The sequence below is a fragment of the Arachis stenosperma genome, chromosome 10, assembly GCF_014773155.1.
Source record: "Arachis stenosperma cultivar V10309 chromosome 10, arast.V10309.gnm1.PFL2, whole genome shotgun sequence".
NCBI classification, from domain to species: Eukaryota; Viridiplantae; Streptophyta; class Magnoliopsida; order Fabales; family Fabaceae; genus Arachis; species Arachis stenosperma.
Window position 1 is genome coordinate 61,686,897 of NC_080386.1, and position 10,266 is coordinate 61,697,162.

At 33.0% G+C, this 10,266-nt stretch overlaps 1 protein-coding gene across 1 annotated transcript; it reads left to right on the top strand.

The window, feature by feature from the left end:
• The first annotated feature begins 3,737 nt into the window (after nucleotides 1-3,737).
• Nucleotides 3,738-4,966, top strand: LOC130954042 (uncharacterized). The gene is made up of 2 exons (XM_057880783.1): nucleotides 3,738-4,224; nucleotides 4,660-4,966. Exons 1-2 carry the CDS (start codon nucleotides 3,841-3,843, stop codon nucleotides 4,699-4,701), a joined length of 426 nt encoding a protein of 141 aa, XP_057736766.1. The 5' UTR covers nucleotides 3,738-3,840; the 3' UTR covers nucleotides 4,702-4,966.
• Nucleotides 4,967-10,266: the final 5,300 nt, after the last annotated feature.

Sequence of the window (10,266 nt, forward strand, 5' to 3'; positions counted from 1 at the left end):
TTGTTAAAAAATTTGAGTGTTATCTTTCTGATAAATTCTGCACAATTCAAACTTTTTCCTCCTCTTTATCTTTTGTTTTGTTTTCTTCTTCATCTTTTTTTCTTTTTTTATTTTATTTTTTATAATTCTTTTTTTTATTTTCTCTTGAGAGGACTAAAACTAAAAAAAGATAAAAAAATAAGTGACTACAATAACATGAAAAAAAAGAAAAAGAAGAAGAAGCAAAAACAAAATGTAGTAACATAATAGTAATACCAATAAAAAAGAGAGGAGGAAACGTACAAAGATATGAACTATTTTTCATATTCTTTGAATACGGCACATGAAACGTCAATAAAGCAACTGTTTTATTTGCATTAGTAAACCGTGTGCACATATTATATATAATAAAAATGATTTTTGTTGAATTTAAAATAATTTTATTAGATTTGATTGACAAAAAATTTAAATGTGTAGCGAAATTATACATAACAAAATAATAAAAAATTGTACTCTTCTCTTTAACGTATTGTTTGGTTTAAAGAAAATTAAGTGGAAAGAAAATATAAGGATGAAAAATGGATAAAAAATAAACTTTTCCTCTATTTGGATCAGAATAAAAAATTGGAAGCAGAACAAAAAAGTAGTACGGACACCATCTAAAATTTTTCTCATCGGACATGAGATGAAAACGGAGAGAAAAGTATAACAATGGTAAAAATACAAATTTATCCTTTCTATAAACAATGTAAAAATACATTAGTATATTATAATATTATTATTTATATATAATATAAAAAAAAATATTAATATAATTTTATTTAGTTATAATTTTCTCTCTCCTTACTTCTTTTTTTTATTTAAACAAAAAAAAATTTCATATTTTTTTTTCATCTATTTTCTTTTCATCTAAATAACATAAAAAAATTATTTTTTTTATTTTTTTTTCTTCTATTTTTTTTCCATTTTTTTCTCTCATTTTTCATCTTCCATTCAAACAAAGTCTAAATAAGAAGCATATTCCAAGAGATTACACATGTTACGTTATGAACAAGATTCATGGCACCACCAAAAAAGGACATAATTTAATCCTTAATTATTAGGTGGGATCTGACATAGTAAAATGAGCCTCGAGCGTTGAGTGTGTGACTGTGTGTATTAGATAATTGGATTAGAATTGAATTAATTAATAAGAATTAAAAGCATTCTTATCGACTGGATTATAAGAGACAAGTTATGCTAACGGTATAGGAGACCAAAAAGGGGACAAGGCTCTCACCCCTAATTAACCTTTTTTCTCCCTGCGACCTATGTGGACGTTAATTTCATTAAATCTTCTCTTAATAGTAATATACGAAATTAACTAATTAAGATGCCGCCATTTGTCCTAATCCCATTTCACCAAGACCAATGTATAACATGAAAAATAATGTGGCAAAAAATTTTAATAAGAGCAGAATGTAATACTTTTAGGTATATTGTCTTTTTTTGCTTTTTTTTTTTATAATATGGGAATCGTTAATTAATCGAAATTAAAATAGAAGATCTGATTTCAATATTATAAATTTTTTATTTTTTATTTTATAAAAATGAAATCAAAGTGTCTAATTTTAATTTTGTGAAAAAATAAAATTATTGAGTCTGATTTTAATTTTAAAAATATTTTAATTTTTTAAAATAGAAAATTAGAGTGCCTAATTTCAATATTATTAAATCTTTTAATTTTGTAAAATCGGAGAATCTGATTACTTCTAACTATTACACTATATTTTGGAAATACACCATTTTTTTCATATTGAAGTATATCATACGTATGTGTGCGTATACAATATGAGATTAATTTGTTAAATAAATGCAAAAATATACTCTATCGTTCATACGATAAATTTTAAGTCAGTGAAAAAGAAAAGTTATTAACTTATTATATAGGTTCTTATAACTATATAACTTATATTATGAGGATGGAGACATGTGATGGACACTAAGAAAACAAACACGTGAAGGTCAATAGCTCAACGTATATATAATTTTTTGGTTTCTTCTTGTGCTTACAACTCGCCTTTCCAGTTCACAAAAGAAGATAGAATATATGGATATACATGCATGCTACTTAATTATAATAATAAACATAATTTTACTGAACTCACATGATATCAAATACAAATAATGTACTATATTAGTATAAAAAAATTTTACATGTGTATCCTATTATTATGTTAGCAAAAAGATATATTTTTTCTATTAATTATATGAATGGTCATTTAAAAAAAATATAAATAAATAATTATATAAAATATTTTATATTATTAGTCTATTAAAATTAAACTCATATATATATATATATATATATATATATATATATATATATATATATATATGTTTGAGTAAATTTTATTGACTTATAAACTACGATTTTTATCAATTCACTATTGAATTTGAACATCTCGTTATAAAAGTCAATCCAAAAATGTTTAATAAAATTTGAAATTAACTTAATATATTATGATAACACTTTATTTTTGTGTATATTATAGTTTTAAAAAATACAAGAACATATGATGACGAGTATATTATATATCTAATATATTGATGTCTGAATTTTTTTTGAATTTTGGTAAGTTCAGTTATCACGATAATATAACATTATTTAACAATTAGGTTTATAAAATTCGTTACACGCAACAAAATATTAAATGATATAAGTGAGTGCTGTAAGTCGTTGTAAACAGATCCCAGTGTATATAACACTATTAATGAATAATGATGATATGTCCTGAACAAGATCTTGACCTTTCAGAAAGAGAGAGATAGATATATGCACATCGCTTGATTTAGGGGATTCAATTATTAGCTTTGCTCTAGTGCGTAAATACAATACACACACATCTATATGATCCTAGCAAGTGCATACATAAGCTATAAAAGGGAAGCTTTAATTAGATTTTAAGTTATTAATTTATTAAATAATATAGGCCGTATCTTGGTCACAATAGTCAAAATCATCGGCAAATAATGTCTTTAGTCTTTACCCATTTGTCAGTAACTCAGTATCAGTTTCTGTCCTCAAATAAAATCATTTTATTATATGTTTTGCTTCAATTGGTCAATAAATTTTGAAATAAAAATATTATATATATACTAAAAATTAGTTATGAAATTAATTATTAAATATTTGTATATAAATATTTGAATTATTTTATTTAATTTATTTTAATATATATTTTATGTTTTAAAATATATTTTATACAAATAATTTATTTAATAATTAATTTTTTATGTACATAATATAATCAATAAATTTTATTATTTTAAATTAATACTTAATTAATAAAAATATTATTATATATAATGTCAAGAAAATACAAGATTAATTAAATTTTAAATTTTAATTTTAAATCATAAATTTTAAATATTCATTTAAAATATTGACTAATATTAATAGAAAAGTGTTGGACTTAATATTTTTAGCTTGAAAAGGTTAAATGTATTAATACTTTGTCGATCGATTATTGGTAAACAAATCTTTAAACAATTATATATATAGCCCTATAAAGGTTAAGACCCACATTCCTGGCATAAGACGACAAATCTAAGTAACATGTTATGTCCACTAAGTACACACACATATTAATTATATTAAAGAATCAGCACCATTATATAAAGGGGCAAACATCTGCATGTGGAAACTATAAAACCTAATGCAAAGTACTGAAGTAACAAAAATTTAAGATATAAAAATACATTTGCCAATACACACATGAATTTTTACATGCTCCTCCAATATAAGCAATAACCCTAACAACAAGTTCTTTGGTTTTGGTGTGGTGCATATAACTTATTAGCTAGCTTCACTCTTCAACTATGGACCCAAGAATCTCATTCTCAAACTTTGTGGATGCAAAACTTGCCATCAAGAATGAGAAGAACAACATATACCGGGAAGCTCCGGTGTCTTCTTCGGATTTTGAATTCTCGGTGAAGAACTACTCTATGATATCAGCAGATGAGGTTTTCTTCAAGGGCATGTTGCTTCCACAACAATGCTCCAACAAGAAAATGGTGAGTAGTACTACTTTGAGGGAAAAGTTGCTTGTGAATGATGAATATGATGAGGGCAATAAGGTGGTGGCCACCCGGATACCGAAGACCGCAAGTAGCCGGTGGAAGGAGAGGTTGGGACTCACCGGAAGAGGTGCATCTAAGAAAGATAAGAACAAGAATAGTAGTCATGGAGATCACAATCCGGTAACATGTCTTATAAATATTGATTCACTTAGCTTGATAATAACTCTGGCAATTATGATATATATATATGCATACTAAAATCCACTACTAAAATTAATCATCATCATCAGTATAAAATATATGCTAAAATATAAAATAAAATGAATTAAATAATATATATTTATACACAAATAAATGATTACTAATTTTAATATATAAATAGAATTTTTGTAACTGTAATTTTTATTTTTTTTTATAAATTTATTGTAAACTAAAATTTCTGAAAGTAAATTGAGTTCGTGTATATTGGTTTATGAATATAAGGGAAATTTAAAAAAAAAAACCATTTTGAGTTGCTTAATATAATAAATCTATAAATCATGTTTTTAATTGTATTATTGTACATGCTTAGTGAATTAATATCTCTTTTCATATTATTATTTATTATTATGACAGGAATTCTATTATGAAGAAAGTGTCAGTAGCGGAGGTAAGTGAACTGCATTATTCACTGCTCAAGGAGGGATGTTATTATATATTCTACTAATTAATTAATATATATATATCTAATTAAGGCGTTGATTGTTAGAATTGGTGCTGACTTCCATCATCAACAAGAAATCAAATTTAGCCTAGGTTACGTTACTATTATGTTCATTTCCACCTTTTATTTGTAGCATGGTACCTTAAGCATTTAATTTGATCTTTGTACAAAAATATTTTGCAGTAAGTTGAGGAGAACTTCCATGAATCAATGGGTATTGGCTTTGACCAGTGGTTTCCTACAATATTAAGACTTAGGAACAGGACATAATAAAACGTTATTCATCAGTATAATAATTACTGCTTGATTAAAAGTTACATTAGTGTTATTTTATACTAATTAACAATTATCTCTTTATAAATACTAGCTAACTTCTTGCTTTGTTGGAAGAATTTTGATGTCTTCATGGATACTTTGGCCCTTCTAGCTCCCATGATGAAAACACCAATTCATTGATGAAGAAAAAAAAGAAGTTAAAAAAAATGAAAAGGAAGAAAAACAAAGATAAGAGAACATGTGATTTGTGCAATTTTTTTTTTCTTTTTTCTGACATTAGGTCTGAATTCTGGGTGTGTAAGTTAATATATGGGTTTTGTTAGGTAAACAATGACTTTTGTAAACAATATGAATAATAGACTTTAGAATTGACTCAATAAAGAAATAACTATCTAATTAAAAATAATTTAAATAATCATTTCCATATACCTATTGAATTAAACATCATATATATCTATTGTTCACATTATTTAATATTTTCATTGTTTACTTATACTTTTATTTAATACATATGCGTAGATCTCTTTTTTGTATCCGAGTTAATTACATGAATGAATAAAGAAATGAAATGTGAAATTAATAGACAAAATAAGAAAAAAAATGAGCATATTTCGTGTATATATAAGATAGGAACATTGCATATAACAATGCCATACTATACAAAAGTACAAAAGTAAAATGTATGTATATTAGAACCTTGATTTGATTCTGGTTATAAAAAAAATAAATAAATAGATAAATATGTTGACCTTAAAAAATAAAGAAAAAGAAAACTAAAAACTGATGGAAAAATTGAACATGAGCAGGACTGTTAGAAATGGAACACTATACTAGATTTTTAAGCCACTCATTTTAATGGAGTCTCTTTGTGTTCCATTTTATTCTTTTTCTAAGAGGAGTTGCTCCATCAAAAAGGTAGAGATTTTAGATGACAATTAAACCATGAATTTTTACTATAAAATGATTTTATCTTTATAGCAGATCGAACAACACAATTTTTTTTATCATCCAATTAAATAACATTTCAAAAGATATTATTAATGATCCACAACAACGTAACATGTATTTGATATTGACTTAGTTGAAATATCATACATTTCTTCAATAATATTACTATGTATAACTTTCAATCTATTCCCCAAAGATTCGAATTACACATTAGTTTTAAATTTAAAGTTGTTTTGACCGAATATGATACAAGTTCAAAATTTGTAGGGATTCTTGGTTCACATTTGTTGAAGACATGTAACAACAATGGACCGATAAGATCATAAGAGTATGTATAGTCAAAGTTAGAATTTAATGAGTCTATAAAAAACAAGTATAATCTAATATTTCTAATCTTTTTAGTAAAATCTGGATATTGTTGGTCAAACTGCAAATATTAATTCTAATATGCAGAGATTTTATTGTAATTAAATATATTATTAAGATTTTAATTTGTAAAAGAAAAAAATTTCATTTTAGTCAGTATTTTAAAAAGTTAATAATCAACTTTCATGATCGGATTAATCTAACACATGTGACCTTTTGTTTTTTTTTTTTTTTCATTTTACTTTTTATGGAATTTGATATAGGAGTATATTACTCCGAAATTAATATGGGAGTAATGAATTCGCTCACTACTTATTTAAGCCCAAAACAACTTTCACTCAAGAGTTATCATTGTAGAAGGATTTCAACCTATAACCTAGTCCACGTCCAAAATCAAAAACCTATAACATGCATTCAGTTATAACTTATAAGGCTTTCAACATATATATAGCGAGTGTTTTACTCGTTATTTATTTGATATGATTATAAATATATAAATGCCAAACTACTTTATTTTATAGTTGCACAAGATGTCTCTGGTACGGGTTGAGAGATGGATCGAAAATTTGCGGGTCAAGGCGGATGCCGGATTATTTGACTGGAGCAATGGGGGGTGGTACCTGCAAAGACACTCCGACGCTCAAGTCAAAATAGATCTGAGAGGTATAATGTGTGAGGAATGAATGAATACCTGGAGGGACCTGGGTCCTCTATTTATAGGTGATGGTGGTTATCTTGTCTTATCTTGTTTGGCTAAGATAAGGGAGACGTTTGAATTCGAAAGTTGGTTAGGGGCTCTAGTGGGCCGGTTCCGGGCCTTCTAGAGGGGTGAAGCGGGTCGGACCCGGGTGACCGGGTTCGGGGACCATTTCGGGTGTAGGATCCGTGGGCCGGATCCGTAACACTTGCCCCTGCAGCGGGAGAACGAGCGAGGTCGGTCTTCGTCGCTGAAGGATATGGTTTGGCCGTTTTTGGCCTTTTTCGGTTTCTCGGATTCGGAGTTTCAATGGATTTGTCTCTCGGGGGAGAGGGGGGTCGGTACGTCGGTCCTAAGTTTTGTGACGAGGTCGAGGTTCGCCTGGCCGTTTGATTGACGCGACCCTTCTGTATCCTTGCGTCCCTTGCGTTTTCTGAGGGGTGCTTGTCAGTTTCACTTTCCCAATGGAGCATTTATTGTGAGGGGACGTTTGGTTTACTTTTCCTTTTTTGCCCTCACGCGCCATGTTTATCCATAGGGCTATTTGCGTCTTTTCGTCCGTTTGAAAACGTTTTGGATTTCTTATTTTCCTTCCCCCGTTTCGCTAAATTTTGCATTTGCTACTTCCTCTTTTCTGTAGACTTCTTTCATTTTGGTTTTTCTGGTCTTTCCTGCCCTTTGCTCTTTCTGCCTCTCTGTTGTCTTTAGTTTCGCATTACCAGGTTGGTGTTCTTCCTTTTTTCCATTTCCTCTTTAGTTTTGTCTGTTTCCTGCATTTCTATTTTTATGCCTATTTTAGTGTGGACTTAGGATTTTGCTTGTGTTTGTATGATAGTCCTTGGTCTTAGGGTAGTGTGTTTTTGTTTTCCTGAGGGGATGAGCACCACTTTATATAGTTAGCAGTAGGTAGCTGTGTCTGTTTGGTATTTCTCTACAGTGTTTTGCCGCGTGTTTTGGCTGATGGTAGTGCTCATCGTTTGTTTTAGGCATGGCTCGTTGGAGGACCGAGGGTGTTAGGGCTCCGGTGGTCCCAGCGGGGAGTGTCCCCTCCCTTTATTCCTGGGTTTCCAGTGACGTTTGGGGGACGCCGTCGCGGATGACGGAGGCGGACCTCCAGCGGCTCCGTGATCAGGGAGCTGTTTGTGGGGGTAGGGATGCCGAGCGTGATTACGAGTTTGCCCTTCCCGGGGTCGACGAGAGGGTTTGTTACACCAATCTTGACTCATCGACCTTTCCGAATTGGATGTGGGTGTATGAGGCGATGTTCGCCCGACTTGGCGTGCGTCTCCCCCTTTTTCCCTTTTGTTCAGCAGTTGTTAAGTCGGTGTTCTGTGGCGCCGTCCCAGCTACATCCAAATAGTTGGGCGGCGATCCGGACTTTCGAGCTTGTGTGTGAGTTTCTGGAACTCCCGTTTTTGGTGAATGTCTTCCTCTTCCTCTTCTTATGCACCTTACCTACCAAAGAGGGGAAGCATAAGAAGGGGTACGTGTCGTTTAGGGCTTAGCCTCATCGTCGTGTCTCTGGCTTATATGAGGATTTGTTTCATGGTTTTAAAGGGGGGTATTTCAAGGTTCGTCCTGCTAGGGGGAATCATCCGTTCTGTCTGACGTTGGAGGGTGAGCGGCGGTTCCCTACATACTGGAATTTTGGTGCGGGGCCGTCCATTCTTACTCGGATGACGCAGGAGTTTTTGACTGCGGAAGATCGGGACATCGCCCTCGTCTTATGGTAGTTGTTTGGGGAGCGTCCTCTTAATCCTAGGGATATGATGGGTGACCCAATTGCTTGTCGGGCCTATGTTGGTGTGTGATCTGTTTTTTTTTTTTTTGTGGTTTCTGAGTTGGATACTTATGCTTTTTTCCTCTTTTGATCTTTCTCGCAGTTGAGATGGCTGGGGGCTTGACGACTCTAGCCAGGCTGAAGGTTCAATTGTCACAAGGGACTCTTTCTGGAAGCTCTCCCTCCACTCCGACTTCCCGGCCTGCTGATGATACGGGGGCTGCCTTTGAGGATCTGGTGTTGACCGAAGGTGGCACCCAGGGGTCAGGTCGGGGTGTGGAGGTTGAGGATGATGTGGTGGTCGTGTCGCCGGAGGGTGCTTCCCGAAAGCGAACGCGATCGGAGGATGTTGACAGTGAAAATTTGGTGCAGGGGGAGGGTGCGGTCCCGTCGGTGATGGATCGTCGTTTTGATGCTCCGGCTTTTATCGACGAGCATCTTATGCCTAGTACGGAGGATTTCTTCTGTGAATGCGATGTGACCTTCCAGGCGAAGTCGCTTTACCGCTCCCTTCTCCGTTCCGCTGTGATTGTTCGGAAGGTCGAGCCTGTGATGGCTCAGGTGGGCCTTCTAGACAAGAAATTTCGTCAATCTCAGGCCGAGGTGGCGAGGTTGAAGGGGCTACTTGCGGATGCCGAGTCGGCGAAGGAAAAGGCAGTGAAGGCGTCCGAGGAATCTGGTGTTGAGATCCTTCGCCTTTCTGAGGTTGAGACTTCTCTTTTGTCTCAGCTTGGGGAAGAGCGGAGAAAGGCTTTGGACACCGAGTCCCGGTCTGCCGTGCTTCTTTCTAATGTTGGTTCTTTGAAGGATGAGGTAGCCGGTCTGAAGGTGGAGGTCGTGGGTTTGAAAGAAGAGAAGGTCGTGTTGCTTACTGATGTGAAGGAAGCTATTGCTGCTACTGAGGAGACGATGAGGGCTCAGGCTTTGGTGCTGGTGCCTGGAGCGGATGTGTCTGGGATGGGAGCTTTCAAGAATGTCCGTGATGGCCAGATCGTCAATCTTGATTAGCTGTGTTTATTACTGCTTGTTTTGAATTTGTTGTTTGTTTTAATGTTGTTAGCTGTGTGGCCGCGTGACTGTGGATTTGTGAATTTGTTTTGAACTTTGCTTTATGATAATCTGGTCGTTCAGGCCTTTTTTGTATATTGTCTTTAAGCTGTTTTGTTTTTGACATTTATTCGTTCCTTTTATCTGGGATGGGCGGACTGTCGTGGGGTCGCTTTCTTATGGATATCCGTTTTTTGGGCCCTGGGGATGATCAGTCTCCCAATGGTGGCCGTATTTTTATTCCTTGTTCAGGGGAAAAAAAGAAGGAATTAATAACCTTGATGGAATTTTATTGATGTTTGTGCCTCGTTAAAACCCTCCGTTTTAGGGCGGGAAAGAGTACCTGAGTTTGACACTTATGCAAAATTTTAAAAATTGGAGCAAAAAAGGAAAATAATTTAAAGG